The 22,005-nt window shown below is 39.6% G+C and overlaps 1 protein-coding gene across 1 annotated transcript; it reads right to left on the reverse strand.

Moving 5' to 3' along the window:
- Positions 1-4,506: 4,506 nt before the first annotated feature.
- zc3h12b (zinc finger CCCH-type containing 12B) lies at positions 4,507-21,790 on the reverse strand. Its single transcript, XM_005814515.2, has 6 exons — positions 21,574-21,790; positions 17,076-17,886; positions 16,859-16,998; positions 15,578-15,812; positions 14,912-15,018; positions 4,507-14,811 (listed from the first exon to the last, which is right to left on the reverse strand). The coding sequence occupies exons 2-6, from the start codon at positions 17,738-17,740 to the stop codon at positions 13,388-13,390; spliced, it is 2,571 nt and encodes an 856-aa protein (XP_005814572.1). The 5' UTR covers positions 17,741-17,886; positions 21,574-21,790; the 3' UTR covers positions 4,507-13,387.
- Positions 21,791-22,005: the final 215 nt, after the last annotated feature.

The raw sequence follows: 22,005 nt of genomic DNA on the forward strand, positions 1-22,005 counted from the left end.
AAACACACCGTTTGATATTATGACAAGAAATTAGTTACAATATCAGGAAGTGAATTATTGACCTCCACAAGTCTGGTTCACTCTTTGATACAATTTCCAGATACCTGGAGGTTCCAGGTTTAGGAAGAATGGGCCAGAAGAACTCCAGCAAACTATTGTGAGAAGCTCAAGAAATTTGTTTTGAACACAAAATCAAATGAAATTTGTTTATTGGAAACTCTTGTTAATTTCATAAATGTCTCTTTTAGAAATTGTTGGGTTCAGCTCTGCTTATTTTATTATGGTGTTTTTGTTCCTTTAATTAGAGATTAAACAGAGTGATTGATGATAAATAATCGCTGATTATGTGTAATTTGGTCATTACTAAAATCCTATTTTTCATCCATCGGTCCCTGTTGAAGTTATGATCAGAGAGCTCCCTGATAAGGACGACTCCTCCAGATTATTTTCTAATAGATGTGAGAAGCTGATTAATATATAAGACTGATAAAATTCTTGATACATTAACACAGTTTAACATCGCCAAAGTCTCCAAGGTCTATCCATGTGTTGGCATTTGATTTTTAACCTGTGAACAAACCATTGTGGACCAAAGCACATAAACATCAGAACATTGTTTTCTTTATAGGAAAACTTTTTTTTTTTGATGAATTATGAATCTTAAGCAATTGAGATTTACAAGTGCTTGTAAAATCTCATTTGCCTAATTGTGCATTATTTCAAACAGATTTTTTTTATTCGATTGAATATCCGTTGTCTGTAATTCTGTCTCCAGCTTGGGCCAATTGATTCTTATGAAATATGAGAAATTATAATCCCTGGTCAAAACATGTTACTTCTAAATGTTGCTTTCTGCTGAGATTACTGGATTCTTATGTATGGGATTCATATAAGAAACATTTCCATACACAAGACATAGATTATCCTAAGATTTCTTTAATAATTTGTTATTGAAGTGGGCATGACAAGAAAAAAAAACTGGAAAAATATCAAGTAAGAAGCAAACCACTTTGGACATTTATTTCTTTTAATTTTCTTGTTGCGGTCCGACCAGTTAGGCGCAAAGACAAAGGCATATATAAAAAAATATTTTCTCTTTATTTTTCCAAAAATTCTTCACAAAAGACTTCCGACATCAAATCTCAAAAATATAACAAAATGGGCCCAAAAGAAATCAACTAAGGCATACCTAACTCAGGATAACAAACCAAAAACTGACCTCACACAATGAACACACAGGGGAATTTATACACAAAGGCTAGCCTGCACAAACGAGGAGGGGTGGGAGATGAGACAAAAACAAACAATGCATAAACATAAATGACTAATTCAAACCAACACATTTTGACTACAACACAACTGTAAAAACAAAACAACCTAACACCAAAAACGTTTTAGCAGTTATGCTATTAGTAGAGAGAGAGGCAGACTCTTTATCATCAAGTCCCCTGCTTCCAGCAGCCTGATGGTTTGTTCCACTTCCTGGTTTGCCTTTCAACCAGTCCTCTCACTCAGCCAGTCCTTCAAACTCAGCAAAACAAAGTAATTAATGGTTCAAATAAACAAAAGGTGTTTACTAAATGTGTGCACCCATAATAGTAAACAACCTAATGCAATAGACACAAAAAGTGTGAAATTATAAATATGTTGTGTGAAAACATTTAAATAAATACTAACACTGGGGAAAAGACGGAGGAACCTCCACATCTCTGATTACTTTTTAAAAACTAAGAATACAAAATATTGCATTTTTGTCTCATCTTCTTTGACCTTTGACTTAGTTCATTCCAGGTTCCTTGTTTTCTATCTTCACGCCTATTTTGTAACCTAATGAGGCATCTTCCCCACTCTCACTTTCTGCCGCAGGAACTAATTAGAACCTTTTCAAGAGTTATTTAACATTAGCATTGCTTTCTTTTAACATTGTCATTGCTGGAAAAAATAATGACTCAGAGTCATTCATGAATTTTACCGCCACCTATCAGCGCATGTTGGTTCTTCAGCTTTGGAGTTTCTTTAAGAGTGAATTTCTAACTTAAATTTGTTCAGTTTTAATCAGATAGTTTGGCTAAATTCTGAAATATTGTGCTTTAAAAAAAATATATATAATAATAGTGCTATCAGATGTATTTGTGGTAAGTTCTTTAGGCTTCTCCGGTTTGGGATTTTGATCACTATTTTAATCATTTATTTCTGGGCATTATTACCTGTTACATTTTTTTGCAGACATTGATCATTGTTTGAAACATGAGCAATGACTTTTAGTAACAGGTTAATTAATAACAGGTTTGTGTTATTAATAATTAACACAAACTTGTGTTAATTATTAATAACACAGGTTTGTGCAGTGGAGCTAGAAATCTTTTGTTGAGGCATGTCTCCCTCTTGGAGAAAGAATCTCTGAATCTGAGTGTCTACAGGGCGATTGGACCTTTTCAGCAGCCTGAGCCTGCAGTAGAGCCGCGGCTGCAGCAGAAGAAAGCTGCACGGCTGCAACTGGATGCAAGCTTGCCACACCCTGGACAGTTTAGGGTTTCATATATTTTGATGTCAAAGCTGTTGTCACTTTTGGTTAAATGCTGGTGTTCCAGGACATGATTCAAGAGGAGCTTCCAAAAAAACTACTGGGATTTTACCTGAAACCATAGCTTTGGTTACGTAGAGTCAGGTGGTAATTTTTTGTCACTTCAAGTGGGTTTGTTGTAGATAGAGTAAAGGATGAACATGTGAAAAAGCACCACATACGTATTTTTAAGTATGGTGACGGATCTGGAAGCCAGGTGAAAATGCATGGCATCATAAAACTGTGTGAGCATGCCAGGCAACTTAAATTATTTAGCTTTGCTAATTGAAATAATTCATAATTCATGATAATTTATGTTCACCAGACATAACATCAATCTTCTTCCATGATTCTCTCAGTTCCAAAACGTAAATCCTTCTGAAAACATGTGGGGTTCAACTGGAAAGAAGAGAAAATACAGAACTTTGAAGACTGAGCAAGGAGGACTAACTAAAAATCCATCATTTTGTGTGCTTTTTTCAGTCTCATAAAATGCTAAAAAAAAGAATCCAAAAAGAAGTGATTAGCAGTAAAAGTAAAGGTGTTAATTTTTGTTCAAATTTTACTTGTTGACCATATAACATTCTACGTTCTCTGTCCAGTTCGTCTGCCTGAAGTCTCTGACACTGAACACATGCACACTGAGTTGACTGTTGACTCTTACTCTGGTTGAAGTGTGCATGTTTGCAGCTAATTATATAGCAGTAAAATCTTCCAGTACAGTGAGGACAGACTGTAAACGGCAACCTCAGAAATGTCAGAATGTGTTAACTGAACTGCAGCTGCATCAGCGGGACTCAAACGTCTCGTCCCCCTCGGGTTCTCACAATCACGAGAGACAGAAGCTGCAGGCCAACTGAGACTTTCTCTGAATGACTCATCAAAACCCATTTTCTCTGTGTGTGCACGGTGCATGCAGAGCCCCACCGAACAGAAGCAATACCGGCACTCCTGTGGAAAACACCAGTGGCTACATGAATGAGTCTCTGCAAGCTGACTGACTGGTGTGACTGGTGACTGGTCTTCCAGTGTTGACTCATGCTTCCTCTCCCAGGGCAAGATGACCTCCCACCGTCTCAGTTCACCTGAATAAGCACCGTGCTGCTCTCACATCATCACCAAGATAATGTGCACTCTCCACGGTCAAGGTCGAGGCCATCGTTACTGCGTGTCCCCTTGAAGGGAGACAGACATTGTTGAATATGTCTAATCATCCTTTTACCTGAGGAAGCTCTTATCTGGAGACAGTACATGAGTTCAGCTCTTTGTCTTTTTCTTCTAAGTTATAGATTATGCATGTGCACACCAAAAGAAATGAAAAAAATATTTGGTTTGATTTTGTTCTTTGGTAGAAATCACCCATATAAAACTACGGAACAGGGTTAGGGCCACTGAAAAAAAAAAAAAATTCTGACTTTTTTCCCAGAATTCTGAGACAAAAGTCAGAATTCTTCTTCCCCCCCAGTGGCCCTAATCTTCTTCAATACAAAACTCACACTTTGCATAGTATTTGCATTATTTCCGTGGTTTTTGCAGGTTTCACCAACTCAAATTTAAGACTATTAAGGCCATTATGAGTTAAGATGGGTGTTTGACAAATGTAGTCCAGTCAACTGGTGATAAATTTGCACATAGACGGGGGAAAAAAGCCACAAGCTAGCTAGTTAGCGGTAGCCTGAACCATCTTGAGACAGAAAAATGTAATGACGTTGTTGCCTGATGAAAAATTCTTTGAGGCAAAAAAATAAATAAATAAAAAGTCTACATAAAATATATGAGATGAAATAGTCCTTCCGTGACTAAATTTAAGGCCAACTTACATTTTTAAAAATTACTTTGACATTTTAAATACTTGATTTCAGAATTCAAAACTTTTTAAGGACGTGCGGACACCCTGATTTTCTTAAATAAAGCGTAAATGAAGGATGACATAAACAGAAATGCCTGTGTAAGATTTTCTTTTATTGAAGTGAAATCCTGGTGCTCCTATTACAGCTATCCACCAGCAGATGGCGCATGAGTTCTGTCACATTAAACAAAAATTCTCAATGTATTTTTTTAACGATGGACCAAAACAAAATAAAAAGCAGGAAATGTAACAAAAATTATTCACAACCATAACTCATTATCAGCAGTTTGAATGAAACTTGGACACTATTTGGTATCTCAGCAGGACAATTATCGGAAAAATATTAAAATTGATTTTGGTATTGAAACGCAACAAACCAATTGAAAGTATGTGGACTAAGAAGAAGACTCGTAAAATATCCAGGCAGAATTATGCCAAAACCTTTGTTGTTGTTTTTTAATGCAGCCTTTATCCAAACTTAGTGCAGGTATATGCATGTATTTTAGTCTATACAGTATGTATACATTTAATCATGTATGGAGAAGGTGAATACAAATTGTAAACTTGCACTCCTTCACTTGAAAAAGAATATATAAATCAGTAGGTCCAAAACGATTAATCCGATTAATTGATTATTGAAATAATCGTCAACCAATTTAACAACCGATTAATTGCTAATGACTCAATAAAAGGTAATTTGTTGGAAAGAACAATACAGTCACAGCAGCAATTAAGCCAAAACTGCATAAGAACATATACATTTAACATAACGAACCCAGTTTCTGTAAGTATGCTGTGCCCAGAACTCTTCCAGTGGCATAATTAAATCACCAGAATAATCAATTACTGCAATAATACAGTAGTTACAGCCCTACAAATCTGTCTTCAAAAGTCCCAAATTAATGACAACCATGCATTAATGTATGAACTAAATATAGATGTATGTGACTTCAACTGCTACTTCATCCTTAACATTCTGCTTTTAGTCAAAAGTTTTAAAAAAAAAAAAATAAAAAAAGACCAAACAATGGTTGAACAGAAGTTTGCTTTATTTATGGAGAAACACAGTTTGTCATTAAGACTTACATTTTGTTTGAGCCCACAGACTCAAATACTCTAGTATTTTTGTTAATTTTGATCTATAAAATCAATGCTTATTCCAGTCAGTGTGGATTACAATACTGCTGATCATCACAACACAAAAACTTGCTGTACATTTCCCTTTTTTTGTCATTTTTATTTTTTTTTACACCGTAAAAAGTAGACACATGGTCTACTCAAACAAGAGACCTACATTTACTCCACAGAGGTGACCACTGCATTTCTCCACATCAGAAAACAACAAAGTCTGTGATTTATAAAGTTTGTGTGACTAAACCTGAGTATTACACTGAATTCTGTTTATGTACAGTCGAGTTAGGTGTGTGTGTGTGTGTGTGTGTACGCCTCGCCGTGGCATTTTGTACACCAGCAATTCCAAACGGTCGCGCGAAATTGCACAACACTTTTGAACCAGTTTTCAACAGATATGTCGTCACATCTGGAGTCACTTTGGTTTCGCTCTGTTCCCACAACAGCTCAATCGGAACTTAATGAAACTGACAATATCATCCTTAAAGTCCTCAATAAAACCAGCCTCGGATGCAGAAATTACTAAATTACACTGTGAATAATTAAATAGTCAAACAAATCACGACTCAACACGCCTGTGCTCTGTGAACAGTAAGGGTTGCTCATTAAATCAACTGTCAAACATTTCAATAAACACCAACTTAAGAGCGTCGGAGTAACAAACATTAAACACAAATCTCGGTAGGACCTGGAAAATTCTGAATTAGTCCTTCAACCACCAGGCTAAATCCAGATTTGTGTTTTTCGTTGGGCTACTCCTAACTTCCTGTGTGCAATCACCGTCCTGTGTCCGTGTAAGCACACAAGTCGTTCATCGGCAGCCTGTGCGCTAAAAACCATATGAAACTATGTTTGACGAAGCCACCCAGGAATAACTTTGGCATGTTTCATTAGGCAAAATATATCCAAAAATACTTAAAATTCCCATTAAAACGTTCATTCAGAAGAAGAAGATGCATGGGTTGCAACGCAGAAATTACCTTAAGAAGTATATGAATAACCCACGTGTTACATTTCTATATATATATACACACACACACATGTGTAACTATCTACAGAGAGGACATGATACTTACTGCTGTACACAGGGAATCTGTGCACTTTTAAGTGGCACATAAACGTCCCTGCAAAGTAACTACTGTACCCAGTAAGATTTAGTACATACCAGTGGGCTACTCCCAGTGACACATAGTGTCACAAACATTATGGCATTATTACACCCTCTCCCATTCAATTAAATAAAATTATATTCATATTATACATTTCATATTTTAATACATTCAAGGTATAGATACAATTTGTATCAACAAGCAAAAGTCAATTCTAGACATTTGTGGCTTAGCTGTTTGCGGCACATTGAAACCAGAAGGAAGGGGCGCAACATCACCAACGGTGCCTTAGAGTTCGAACCTCTGCATCGGGAACACTGGAAGTATTTTTCCAACAACAGTGGGAGGTTTACTTCGGCTGTGGGAGCAGTCCATTGCACAGAAATCTCTGGAATCCACTTATGGATATTCTCATGGCAAAAGTTGTACTTTTGGCTCGAATTTCCAGACTTTCAGTAGTTTTTATAGTACTTCAAACAAAGAAAAATAAATCACTAGTTCTACTATATGTTATTCTGACCTATTGAGTCTAATCTAGTACTAGTAAATCAAAGTCCAGACTCTTTGAACAAAATGACAGAATTACCATGATTATCTCAACACAACTATTACTTTTAGAGACATTTTTAAAAAATCTTATCTATATGTCTGGATTTTTTTCTTATCTAAAGACAAAAATAAAGTAATTTAGCTCAGGGTTTTAAATTGCAAAGTGAAGAAAAATCACTTAAAAAAAGAAAAAATGATTTTTTTTTTCAGAATTTGATCATCATTTGAATTACCCACATGCGCAACTAAAGCTACACTGCTGTCTTAATGAAATTTTTACTTGTAAGGGATGTGTTATCTCTTTGTGCATGCTCAATATACCAGACGCTTTACAATCAAGTACATTTTTTGTGCCTAACATCACTAAGCTCACCTTAACACACGTTTGGTAATAACTCTTGAGTTCATCTGGGCAAAAGACTGTTCCAGTGTTAAGATTAGACATTATAATCTTTTTTTTTTTTTTAATCTTCAGTTTAATGTAAATTTCCTGGGTTTCAGATTCACTTTTTTCAGATAATCCAGTAATCTCTAGGGGAAAAGGATGGCACGCAAACTTTTAGCCAAATGCCAGAAACAACCTTGACAGCAGCCTTGCAATCTGATTGTTTCACATGTAGAAACATTTAGGCAGTTTGTTTCACCTTCTCATGAACAGACAGACGGCCTCAAGTGGCCTCGTCTTTTTTCATGAAAAAAACAAAGTCAGCAAAGCCCAAAAACGTCGTTCGGGCAGAACACATTCAACAGGTTTTTTTTTTTTCCTCTTTATGCCGTCATATACCACGGTTGTACCCAAAACATTAAAAATAAATCCATTTTTTAAAGCACCACCGAGAGGCTCACACAGTTAGCGCTGTTAACGAGTAATACCACCACGAGTATGATGCTGCTTTTCTTACTGATTGGGGATTTTAAGAACCCTCCCCCTACTCCCCCCCCCCACAGTTTCTCATATTAAAGAACATGCCAATAATATATGACCTTCTTGAATCCAGAAAAATGAGTGGTATTTCCCTTTAAAAGCAGGCAAAGTGTGGCCCTGCTATGCGGTTTGGCTTTCACGGTGCAACTTCCCCGACTTCTGCAGCTGCCTGTTGCACGTTTTGTCCTGAAGGGGGCAGCACAGAGGAGGCAGGTGCTCATTAAAACAAGCAGATAGGAGCCTGCTGAATCGCTGACAAGATTTCTGGTCAAAACCTCGCCACTTTACTTCTCACTTTGTGTTTCTGCCTCACACAAACAACTAAATAATCCCACTGAAGTTGCACAGCGTGAAAGCTCAACCCTATAGCTCGCTGTTCAGGATCTTAAGGCGCATAAAGAGAATATACAGAAAAGTACAAAGTTTTGCAATGCCATTGCTATATTGAACTGTACATAGCTAACTTTTGGGTTTCACTACATATTACATGTAGGATTTTTCACAAAATAAACCACTGCTAGATCAGAGCACACTGTGGACGGTAACCAATGGTTTCTGGCATAAATAGACTTTAAATGGAGAATCTGAAAGCATCCTGAGAGCAATGTGCTGCAACGTACAGCCTTCCATACTACTTCTACTCTGGCTGCACGTATCCATGTGAAATGTTTTATTGTACATGTGTGTATTCCAGCAATCAAGCCTCCCACTAAAAGCCCTACAGGAAGTTCTGCCTCTAAATTTCCTTTATTGGCTTATAAGAAAACCCTTTTGCTTACAGTTTCGAAGACATAATCTATAAGATGTGACGATAATTACAGCCTTTACTGCCAGATTTTTTTATTTTTTGTTTTTACATCTGGCAAATGTAACGTCAGATAAATATAAAATCCGATGCAAACGTTAAACTGTGATGGCTGACACTGCTTCACTGTGGCAGGTTTTAACAAATATCTACTGCATTTCCAGCAACCCTCTGCCCTAAAATTAATTCATATTTTATAGCAGTAAAATAATCTTAAACTAAAAAAAAAATGCTTTAATAAAAAAGTTAATTTAAAGTACTATCTATCTGTGCCCCACTGGGGTAAAAAATGTGACACACCATTCAATAAAATTGGAAAGACAAGAGCACATTTCATTCCACCAAAACAGCTACTTACCTACCTACCTTTGCTGGTTTTTAAAAATAAAATCTAATGTTTAAAGTCTACTTTAAAAAGTGGAGCCACAAAGTAGCAGCTCTTTCTGGATTATCAGACTTTTCAGAGGAACAACTGAAATGTAAAACTGGATGTGTTGAGCATCCACGTCACAGATAGTGAAAAGAAAAAATCTCAAAAGCTCCCTATTGGAGAACTCTAGCAACATTTTAAGACTGAGATTCTGTTACTGCAAAAATACCAATATCTTTTAAGGGGTTATCCAACAAATGTGGAGGACGGCGTTTACCTCAGCTAGGAAAACTCCCTTCTCAAAGACTGAACACTCCGATATGCACATAGGAAGCCAGGTTGGTGAATAGATGAGCTTAAGGCATGAATTCATTACATACATCATAATAAACTACATTATATTGGTTTTCACAAAGCATAGATTCTTAACTTACATCACTTTGCATACAATTAGCCATGTTTTTATCCTATCTAAAATTTGATACCTACTGAAACTAGATAGTGTTGTCTGCCTCTAAAATGTAAACTCAACCACGTCTAGTAGGGAAAATGTTACAAGTCATCTGCAAATCCTCAGGAGCGTTTACTGTTAGAGTGTGAGTGATTGGCTGCCCCTATAAACTGCTGACACATAAGTTTTCCACTGTAAACGCTTCACGTTCCACTGTATACTTTTTGAGCCCAGTCTTCATCGGAGAAACACCGTCTCGCTACCTCAAGCGACGCCAAGGTTTAAAACTGTTACGGTTTCATAACCACTGAAATCTTCTTGCAAACTGTGCTGACAGTTCACAATGAAAAAGACTAAAGTTCACTTGAGCATTTATTCCTACAGTTGGGCAGGCTTTAAACGTGGAAACTGAAAAAAATGGGAGGAGGGGTTAGGGATGGAGGGAAAAAATGAAGGAAGGAAGGAGACAAGAAAGAATACATGTAACAAAAGTAATAAAGGAAACAAGAAAAAATACAAGGGTTGAAAGAAGGAATGTAGAATAAGGAACTACTGGTGGAGAAAAAAAAAGAGAAAAAGGATAAGAAAGGGAGGAAAGAAAAATGGGAAAAAAGGAAGAACAGATACACAGAAAAATCGGAAGGGAGCATACAATATTTAAAAATGAGATGCATAAATAAGAGTATGGAAATACAAATAATTTGTCCTGTTTATTTTTTTTTGTACTAGTCCAGACCTGGAAAATAGGAACCCTTGTCACTTGCCGTTGCACTCTGCTTGTCAGCTGGCTGAAAGAAGGCTACCTGATTTCCTTGGCTTACAACAAAGACAAATTTGCCTGTTTGAAAGTATTTTCTATCATGGTGTGAAAACTAAAAGAGTATGTTGCCCAATTAAATCAGGAAATTTATTTAAAAGTTACTTAAATTCTATGGCATGTTCTATGTATTTGTGGTGAAACCGGATTCTCACTGCATTTCTCACACTGGCTCCTCCCTACTTAGAACAACTGAGTGAGTGTAAAAGTGTGAAACTTAATTAACCTGCTCCTGGAAACCCAACGGCTTCACAGAAAACTTGACGTTGACAGAACTACTGCTTTGAACAAACATTTAGTGATGACTTTTACACCGAAAACAACCAGCACAAGAGATTCAACAGATATCTCTTGTGCTGGTTGTTTACACTGAAAACAACCAGCACAAGAGATTCCACAGATATATTTGTAGTCAAATCCTGAACGCTGCATATAATAAGGTCAGGAAAGGAACTTTGAAATCCTAAATACAGAACTATTTTTGATTATACTCCAATTGACTCCAAGAAACAAATTACAATAATGCTAGTTCGTAACACTATAGAAATTCTGTTTGTGTTTCATTTTTTTGGCATTTCTTAGCAGCTGATAAATAACTTTAAAATAATGGCTTTCGTGAGATTATATGTACATAAATATGTGCACGCATCTAGAAGTCAAATCTCTGTTTGGCTTGCTTTGTGCACAGTCAAATCCTACCAAAATAGTAGCTTTTTTGAGAAAATATATCTCTTTAGATATTGTGATAGTGCTTTACGTTTGAAAATTATTAGGCTTTAATGACAACGTCCACTTGAACCAATCAGACAATGACTAAAGCGTGAGGTCATTCAGATATAAGGCCATAAAGTCATAGGTCATGCTGTGAGGTATATACCTACCTCCCTCTTACTTCATTTGAAAATAAATGCACAAAAATATATGTATATATATTTATATATCACAAGTACTATGTACAGCAGAGGCATTGCAAAGCAAGACTATTTATAGTTCCACTCCACCAGAAACAAAACGCGTTCACAGGGCCTGAGCAGCGTCTTCAGGAAAGCTACATGTGGACAAACACAGATGTGTCCTTGACCAGATTTGTTGCCGAGCAAATTGTTGCCATGTGTTTAGGGTTAAACTAGCAAGCTAATTTATAAAATAATAATATATAGTAATAATATACGACAAGAGCATTTCAGTTATTAAACCTAACTATTAGAGGGAGTTTAATACTTAAAATGTTTTTTTTTTTTGCACACAATAAGCCTCTTCAATATAGAAGCGCCTTGATACGAACGGACGTTTCTGCAATGCTTAGTCACAATTTGGTTTTTGTTACCTTCGAAGCCATTTACAGTCAGCTAGCTAATCAAGCAATCCTTCATTTAGCCCCGTTAGCAACGTAAGCAGAAGAAACAACAACGCCAGGACAATTGGAGAGGAAGCTCTAGCTAAGGTAGCAAAGTTCAGGAAAGAGATGCAGTGACTGAGCTGCGTCACCTTTAGCAGCTTAAAAAGCCTCGGAAGTACATCAAAGGATAATGCCACTGCCATGAATAACAGAGTATCTTTGGCAAGTACAACCAACTTCACCATTTCTATAAAAGCAGCAGCTTTAATGTAGCTGTATACTGATGAATAGAAAGGAATGTTTTCAACTTGTTGCTGTATTTTGAGAGCTGTGGAAACTTGACAAATTGTTTCTCAAGACTTTTCATTTTGTTGTTAAGACGTGATATGCCAACACCAGCTTATGCAAAAAAAATTTACTTGCAAATAAAAATGTGAATACTGTGGTGTACATACTTATTCGGCCCCCTTAGCGAACAGAAGCATTTTTTACTGGAATTATAGTGATAAGTCTCTTTGAGGTACACCTTTACCACCTTAGATGGTAAAATTGAGCTTATTCTTATTAAACTATCTCAAGCTTGTTCAGATTACATGTAGGGCATATGAACAGAAAGTTATGACACACATTTTTAATGGAGATCAGATCTGGACTTTGATTGGACCTTTTCTAACACAAGAATATGCTTTGATATAAATCCTACCATTGCAGTTTTGGCTGGATGTTTAGATTGTTGTCCTTCTGGAAAGTGTACCTCTATCCAAGTATTAGTTTTTTACAGCTTCTAACTCGTTTTCTTGAAGGACTGCGCCATCATTAGATCCATCCACCTTCCCTTCTCCCTCTGAAGAAAATGATGCTGTCACCATGGAGATGGTGTGTTCAGGGGAATGCTTTTAGACCTTTTTGACACTTCTGAAGGCAACAGGTTGCGCTGGATTTTTATTTAGGGTTAGTAGATTAAAAGAGGCTAAAGACCTTTCCATATTGCATAACTTTTCAATAAACACACTGAAGTTTCTGGTTGTAATTTGACAACGGTTAAGGCATATCACCGCATTTATAGCTACCAAGTCTGTTTTAATGAGTACATTCAAACATATAAGAAATGCTATGTGAATGCTTAAAAAAATTTAATATTTGTTAAACGTATTAACACTCCTGCAGATATTTTCTAAAATAAAGTGACAGTGAACAAATGTAGCTTTGCTGCTCCTGCTCAGGCGGTGTGAATGTGTTATGAATGAGTTCCTTTAAAAGAGTTCCACTTTTCATATCGGCTACACTAAACTTCAGATAAAAAACATCTTCTACCATGAGTTTGTTTTTTTTTTTACCCCAAATATATGCCATTTTTTGTAGATCTATAATCTGATCCACACAATTTCCAACGATACAAGACAGAATAAGAAGCTCCTGAGAGCTGCACATGCAGCCACAGCGAATAAATGCCTAATCTCTGATCAAATTCCTCATTGCTCAGTGGCATGACCTCAGTTTCGTGACAATCACAGCTGCGAGCTGCTGTGGATCTGTTAAATGAGGGTTCTTCTCCATGACCGAGTGGACGATGTACGCGGGGAAGATGTTGCAGAGGTTCCTGTATGTTTGGTACTGGTGATCTGGAATGACGTACCGCTCTTGGTGCTCGGCCGCGGACGGGTTCTCCCACGGCGAGTTCCAGATTTGCTCCATTTTGTCTGGCATGCTGCGGACCATCACCCGCTCACAACACGGCATCAGGCTGTTACTGAGCGGATACGAATGATATCCGTAGGACTCGTTGCCGCAGGGCAGCGGGTCCCAGCTCGCATGCTGCTCGCGGCACAGCGGCGGCCGCCTCTGCCTCATCGGGTTGCTGTCGTACAGCCGAGAGTCCGATATGCTGTCCATGCGTGTCATCCCTAGGGACCGCGTTGGCTGCGAGGACAATGGCGGCAGGACGTTCTGGGCGAGCGGGTAGTCTCCAGGACAGCTGGAGCGGGCTCCCACCGTGACGTGCTGGATGTGAGGTGCGAGGTGCGCCCCTGACTGCTTGCGAGGACCTTGCTTAGGCTCCTCCTGTCCGTAACTCTGGACTCTGGTGAGAACGTCGTGGCGAAACCCGTGGGAGAAGGCCTGCATCCTCGCCTGCGCTGGAGCCTGCTGCTGCCCCTTGATGCTCTCCTCCAGGCTGCTGTCCACAGAGCTCGGGTACAGCTCCCCGTAGGAGGAGAATGAGTCGCTGTTGGAGTGGCTGAGGCAGGACTCGGGGCAGTGGCTGGGGGTTCTCTGGTACACATGCTCGTGCTCCATGCTACAGAAACTGTCCACGTTGTGCATGCTGCTCATGCTCATGTTGGAAAAATCGCTGTGGAGTGAGTAGTATCCGTGGTCGCTGACCGAGTCGTACTTGGGGAACTGTTCGCTGTACGTCACGGAGGCGCCGTGGCTGTTGGTGACTAAAATGGGGGGGTACTGTATGCTGGACATGTGCTCTAGAGAGTTGTGTGCAAACTGCAGAGAGCCTGGAACGGGGCTGCTGGCTGAGCGGGTGTTTAATGCCCCGGCTGCGTGGCTCTTGGCGGGCTGCATGGTGGGCACGCTGAGAGCAGACACGAGGGAAGGCACTGAATTCGTCTCGGACTTCCGGGCGACGGAGAGCGCCTCTATGGGTTCGCAGGCCACCGAGCGGATGCTGGGGTCAGACTGGCGTTTAGGCGCCACGCGTTTCGCTTCAGAGCCGACGTCCCCCTTAAAGGCAGCTGGACCTGTACCACATTTAGCCAAAGCCCCTTCGCTCATTGTTTTTACCGCGGACAGTTTGGCGAAGGCTCGCAGTTCGTCAGCCACGGATCGCTGTGGTTGGTTCACGCGCTCCGGATGGTAGTATTTGCACTTATGACCATATGTGCACTTTTTCCCTGGTTTGAAAAAAGAAACAAAAAAAAAAACGGTCCATGTCAGCAACTTTAAACATTTAAGGCTTTTGTGAGGATGTGATGGTTTTAAACAGGAACTTACCATAAGGGCAAGGCTGCTTTTTGTGCTCTGGAACCACAGGCCTCTTGCGGAGGAAGTTTTCTAAGCTCGGCCCATGTCTTCCCAACGGATCATCAGGTGGCATAAACCTGTTACAAAGAGAACCATTAGTTGTAACCTTTGAACTAACTCAATAGGGAAAATTTGCCACAACATGAAATAATCATAATTTCCAAATAACCAAAGATCCAGTGACCTGAAAGCTAAGGCTGTAGGTTCAGCATGGAGGAAATGCATTTTCCCGTTACAGATTTCTTTTATTTTGTTTTTGTTTGTTGTCACACTTAAATGTTTTATATTTTAAAAAATTACAGCAGACAAAAACAAAATTCGTACAAATACAAAATACATATTTTTAATTAGTCTTTTACATGGCAGACTTTTCAGAATTGTTTCAATTTAGCAACATTGGAGAGCTTTAGAGCCTCCTTCACTTTTTTGAGCCATTTAAAGTTTAAGTTGAGCTTAAGTTCATAAACTGATGGCTCCACATCCACATTTAAGTAAAATACCTTTTACACCAATAAACATCTTTTAAATTAAATAATACATTTCTAACAAAGACCAATTCAACACAATTCATTACTTCAGTCATGCAGTGAAACAAGTCTAATCTTGCTTCTACCAAACTCTGTTATGGATTCTTACTTGTCATTGACAAATGAATACATCAGGAGGCGCTCTTCTATAAATTTTTTCCACTCTGGTTTCTCGTTTTGCAAGTCTCTGTAGTTGTCATTTGACACAATAATTCCATCAGAATCGTAAGCCAGCTTCACTATGAAGCGATCATCGTAGCACACCACTCTCCTGCCCTGGACTCTTCGAGACGGGGTAAAAACCAGGATCTTCTCTTTCTCCAGTTTGCGCAAGATTTCTTGATCTGAAAGACAAATTAATTGAAAATATTTAATAGTAATAATATAAAAACTAAAGTCCTTGCAAATGTATTTATACCCATGGATATTTCCTTATTTTGACAGATTACAAAGTGATACTTCAATGTAATCTATTGGAATTGTATATGCTAGACAAACACAAAGAGGCACAAAATTATGAAGTGGAAGAAAAACTGTACACTGTTTTTTTTTTTTTACAATTAAAAATGCCATGGCAATTTGTATTCAGTCCCTGTCCTTTAAGTCCCCAAAATAACTTCCAATTTAACCAATTGCCACCAGAAATCACCTAATTAGTAAATAGTTTACGTGCAGGTAATGCAATTTCACCCTAATCACAGCTGTTCAGCAAAAGTTTCAATATTGTTACAGAACATTAATAAACAAACTGCACCATTAATACAAAGGAACACAGCAGGCAGTTAAGAGATAAAGTTCAATTAAGTTGAAAAAAAAGAAGAAAAAACAACTCACGCTTAGAATGTTTTTTCCCCCTCACTTTTATTCACTATTCAATAATTATTACATTCGCTAAATGAAGGAAGAAAACATGGCTGCAGAAGACATAAACTGGGCTGGGCTAAACATTCCAGTAAGACTTGACCCTAAACATAAACCCAGATCTACAATGCAGTGATTTACATCAATTGTATCAGAAAAGCCCAGTTTAAGTTTAAATGTAAATCTAAATGAGGATCTGTGGCATAACTTGAAATGTGATCCTCACAGACGTCCTTCCAATTGTTAAGAAGACTGAGCAAAAATATGAAGCTTCTGGAGACACACCCCAAAACACTCGCAGATGTATTTACAGCAAAAAAATGTAGAAAATTTTCTGTTGGCCCAAAAATTCCAAAGCACAGAGCTTTGGTTGGACTGTGACCTAATCTGAAGTTCAAGCAGTGTGAGGTGCTGTTTATTATTAACTTGTTTTAATGGTTGTATTTTACCTTCTAATCAAAGAGTCTTAACATTCGGATGTTTTCCGTGATGTGAAAGAACAGCAGCTGCCTACAGAAGCGTTGTATACCTGTGATGAGGGCGTCAGGTCTCGACTGCTCCTTCCTCCAGGCGGGGACAAACACAGTGATGTCTTTGTGTAATTTCTCTCGAAACCACTCGACCGCCAGCTGGATACCGCGACAAGAGAAAACCTCCTTGTTCCCGTGGCTGGAAGAAGACAGCAACACTGAATAAAGTGGGATCACATCTATAGGAATAGATGGCGGTCAGATTGTCTGCATTACCTCATCGCCACGTTAGACCCATCAATGACGATGGGTCGAAGGTTATCATACGTATCAACGGATTCTTCTTCTACTGAAACTTCCGGACTGACAGTTTCTTTCACACAGGGGGGCCGTGACGTTGACGGGATGGTGGCACTGCAGGGTTGAGCTTCGTGTTCCGCTTTATTCCCGAGCCGGACCAACTCGGCGAGAATGTCGTTGATGAGCGCCGTGGCCCCCAACTTGTTGAGCACCGTCTCCACCTGGTCTCCGGAGTAGCCCAGCTTCAAAGCAAACTCCATCTTGGTTTGGTACTCCCTTCCGCTGGCGGGCTTGAGGCCTGGTGTGGCGCCAACACTGCCGCCGCCGGAGTCATCGTCGCGAAAGTCTTGCAGGGTGCTACTTTGGGAAAAGCTGGGCCGGTCGAGGCATGGAGAGCGGCAGAGCTGGCGGTGGGGTTTGGTGACGGCGAGGGGCTCCCTCTTCCTGCAGCTGTTGTTTCCCAGCTGAGGCCTGTGGGGGTGCTGCTGCCGCCGCCACTGCTGCTCCTCCGACTCGCTCTCGGAGCTGCTTCCGTCCTCGGACTCGTCCGTGGCATGCTCGGCCTCCCTTGAGTCAATGTTCTGCTCCCTGCATGGGCGTTTTTCCATTTTGAGCTTCTCCACCATGGACCATGCTGTCATCACGGCCGTCTCGGCGCCTCAGCTTTCTGCGCCATGCTTCCTCACCTCCGCCGCTGCCAAAGAATCATACTTGGTGTCGAGACTCGTTACGCAGGTTGATATGGATGCTCTTCCCCTTTTCAGCAGACAAATTGAACTATGTAATCCTGTAAAAGAGCAAAATGCAAAGGGTCAGCATTGGCCATATGGGTGTTTTCATGAAGTTCCCATTTATTATCAAGACAATTTATTTATTTAACGTCAGATTAAAACGATGGAAAAGATTATCACATTTATCCTTTCAAACCCAATGTTCCATTAACATGTTAATGCAAAAATATAAATTATATATTTATACACTGCACCAAATGCAACAAAATACTACAGCAACCACTTTACTCATGTTCCTGTTGAGCTTTTGGAGAAAATGAAATAATACCAGCAATAAGCAGAAAAGTTTTACTGTCTCTTCAGCTGACTGCTGTTTAAAATGGAAAAACCCACAGGTCTGGTACAAAATGTGCTAATGCACCACAGAACAAACCTGCTCTCCATGAGCACAAGAGCCTTACTGGTCTCACAAGCAATGTTTGAGCCAGTCACACATGAAGTGAGTGCACTAGTTAGAATAACCTGAAATCGTGTGGGCTGAGCAGCATATCCCTGCGCCTCCAGCCCTCCGACAGACAATCGGAACTGAGCCGAATTCCACAGGGAGCGCGCGGGCTGCTTTTTAAGGTAAAGCAGTGCGGTTCTGCTGCGGAGCCTGCACTGTACGCTGTGCAGCACTGTTTTGCTACAATACATTTAAAAATGTAAAAACAAAACAGACAGATACTGATAAGCAAGCGTTTATGGGAAGTGCTTTATTAAGAAGACACACTGGAACACACTTTCCTCTAGTCTTGCAGAGAGTACAGCGAGCTTCAAGCTTCAAGAGGCACAGCCCATGATGTGCGTTGCCTAGCAACACAGCCTTGTCATCAGCTAACTCCTTTTTACCAGTCACGACCAACACAAACACAGCTCATCATGTCTCTTTATACAGCCAGTAAATGCAGAACGCTTTCGGTTACTCCACAGTTCAAACGCAAAACATCCAGAGGCGGCAAACTTTGTAAAAGCAAAAGCTGATAACACTGATTATCTTTCTGACCACTGAAAATAAGATATTTTGACCGCAGTAAATGCATGTTGTGCTATCACAATGTCACCCACTCAAAGAAATAACATACAGTGGTGTTGGGGGGGCGGTCAAAAGCTAAATTAATGTCTTTCTATCTAAGTGGGCTTACGGGATCTGATTGCAACTTTTACGATGGCGGTGAAGGACGAGGCTGTGGTCTGAATATCTAAACAGGAAGCTAAAATCAAGGTGGCCGAGGCATTCGCTGTGGAACTTGGAGAACCAGTGGCAGAAACGATGGAACAGCTCACACTGCCTACTATCACTTGAGTCATTTTGTGACCGTGTCGACGCATGTTCAAAGTAGCAGAGCTCTTTCTAATCCTTTCCCTTCCACCTCCGGATTCACAGTCTTCGTCTCAACAAGGCCTGTGGACCATCTCTGCATACGCATCATCTCATGTTTCATAGCAACAAGTTGGAGCAGGACAACGAGGACGTTTTTTTTTTGTTTTTCCGCCAGCACCAAGTAGAGATGAACTAGATTGATTTTCCTCCGACGGATTCTGAAATCATTACTTAGAAATTTTCAAGTTACTTCCAGATAAGCGGTGTATTATCAGCACTCTGGTTCTGTATCAATTCGGATCGGTTTCACTTTCAGTTCTTTTGCTGTTTTATGCAGAAATGCTGCAACTCGTCCGGGTAAAAGCTTTCCTAGAGCAGGAAACTGTCTGTAAGCAAAGTGAAGGGTGAGAAAAGAGAGCGACAAACAGCTTGACAATGATGTGGCAATAAACACTGAGGAAAAGTCAATATTGCAATAGGCTAGATGTTTGCCTGCTTAAAAGTCCATTAGCACAACCACGGTCCAGGATTTTCCCCATACTTGAAAGGAAATCTACCTGCCGTTTCTAACATATCGAACAATCCTGGATGTTGGCTCCAGCGATAAATAACAAGCATGATTTCATTGAAACACAAAAAAGAGGACAGCTTTTCACTACTAAATAAACAAAAATGTATAATTATGTCTTTGTGATAGTGGATTTTTCTCATTCGTAAGCCTCAACAAAAAAAATCTCTTCCAGGGCATGCAGCCAAGCAAAATATTATGATCCCATTAACCATTTTGGCTTTGATCAGATGATGGCACTATGCTCCCATCATCTGACTCATTGGACCAGTGACATTTCCACTGCTGTGTCAGGAAGAACAGCTGATTGCCACCTTAGAATTGTTCCCCTAAATCGCACTGATGGACCAAACTGCTCGTTTCCACACACACACACACAAACAAAATAAATAACCTGGAAAATATCTGCTTACAAGCAAGTCAAAACAGCACCTAGGAAAAAAAAAGTATAATGGCTAACATTTAGGAAAAATGCAACCACAAAAGAATAACTTTTGGTGTGTTTTTCAATGGTTTATTACACCAGATTTGACTACTATAACACTTGATCATTGCTCTACACCACAACAAAGCAGAAATTTGCAAATGTTCTGTCTGGAAAACACACAAGATAGAAACATAAGTGTTCCACAGTTCCTCCTCAATATTTGGTCTGTTCTTCAAAGTACAGATGGAGTTATATTTGTTTTTTAAGTCTAAGAACTGCAACAGATAAAATAAAAATATATATATGTTCAGCAGGTTCTTTGATAGTGGTTTCAGATTTGACTCCAACAGAAAATAAAATGTATGATGAGATCATCTCCATTTATGTCAATACGTCTCCAATTTTTCATCTCAGACTTCATAAATGTACAACAGTGCATTGGAGAGCATGCTGCTGGTTGTAGACTGAAAATAAGTGGGGAAAAACAGACTGATTAGTAAACCAGTTTCGATTTCCCTGGATATTTCTTAGCATGAACTTGATCATGCAAACATACTTCTTTAAAGATGATCTAAAATCATAAAGTTGTAAGAACAGATGAACCTAAATGTATGTTTTCTGTATACATTGACCAATTTTTTCCTCTAATTCATACACTAAACCCACTGACAAAGTCTCTCCTGGATCATTTTACTGAGTATTGAGGTCAATAATGCTGCACAGATTCGTCCAACAAGTTGACACGACAACACGAGAAACCCCCCCCCAAAAAAAGAAACATCTTGAGTGTAGACAACCTAAATAGAGGAAAGTTAAACGACGTGACAGCGGGTGAGGAATTATATTTATGTCACTTTTTGAACGACTGTTCAGAGTTCCGTACAGAACGTTCCCTTAAAGCCTAAATTTAAGCAAGAATCCCCGCTTTGACACCCGCAGGCCCGGATTGCGGTTAGCACACGATGCTACTCAAACATTCTAATATGACTGAGCTAACCAGCTTTAGCATCGAGGCGTTAAAGGTAGCCTGTGATTCCCTAAGTTGGCTAATAGAGGGGACGTTAGCTAAGCAGCGTTGCATAGCTTTGATGCCGTTAACTTGAGATACCGGGGGTTGTCTGACAGAATAGTAGTAACTCATGTCGACCGTTATTGGATCGATTTCTAGTCATTGCCCAACAGGTTAACTCGCATTAAACTGGTAGATGTGTATTGCTGAAACGTTGGCTGTGTTGTAGCTGGTTAGCATCAGCTGCTGGGCATCTGCTAACAATTTAGCCGGATTACTACCCGCAACTTGAGATAAAGTTGACATTCATTTAATAATTAAGACGACGGCAGAGCAACAGCAACACATCACGACTCTCCTCACAGTGCGCACATACCTCGCTGCCATGGCTGGCTTTCAGACGGCGCTCATCTTCTTCATCATCTCCTCTCACCTTGTTGCTGTCATCCTCCTCGCTTCTAACAGTTCTGTTTTGCTGCCATTGGCGCTGTCGCAGTTAGCTCGGGGTTGCCAGATAACGCGAGGGAAACAAGTAAATGGCACCGGGCTGAAAATAAGTGTCGCTAACTTTGCTTTCTTTCTCCACCTGAATTTAGACGGTCGCTCCTCTCGTAAGTTTGTGCGCTGATGGACAAACTTACCCCCTCGAAAATAAGAGCTGCGGCAAATTCAAAAAGTTCCTCTCACGCTTAAAATTTATGTAGATTCTAAAAGTAAATACTGAATTTAAAATGTATCTATATAAGATGCGCTTGAGGGGATCTACAGTCGTATAAAACCTGATTAGATAGGCAAAATAGCTCATTTT

The sequence above is a fragment of the Xiphophorus maculatus genome, chromosome 11 (genome assembly GCF_002775205.1).
Source record: "Xiphophorus maculatus strain JP 163 A chromosome 11, X_maculatus-5.0-male, whole genome shotgun sequence".
In the NCBI taxonomy this organism is placed as follows: Eukaryota; Metazoa; Chordata; class Actinopteri; order Cyprinodontiformes; family Poeciliidae; genus Xiphophorus; species Xiphophorus maculatus.

What these genes read in the sequence shown, in the direction of transcription:
- zc3h12b (XM_005814515.2), bottom strand. Translation starts at nt 17,740, where the DNA reads ATGACAGCATGGTCCATGGTGGAGAAGCTCAAAATGGAAAAACGCCCA. An exon ending in GGGTCTAACGTGGCGATGAG is followed by an intron (nt 16,999 to 17,075) that starts GTAATGCAGACA and finishes GTCTTCTTCCAG; the next exon opens with CCACGGGAACAAGGAGGTTT. An exon ending in TATTCATTTGTCAATGACAA is followed by an intron (nt 15,019 to 15,577) that starts GTAAGAATCCAT and finishes TCTTTGTAACAG; the next exon opens with GTTTATGCCACCTGATGATC.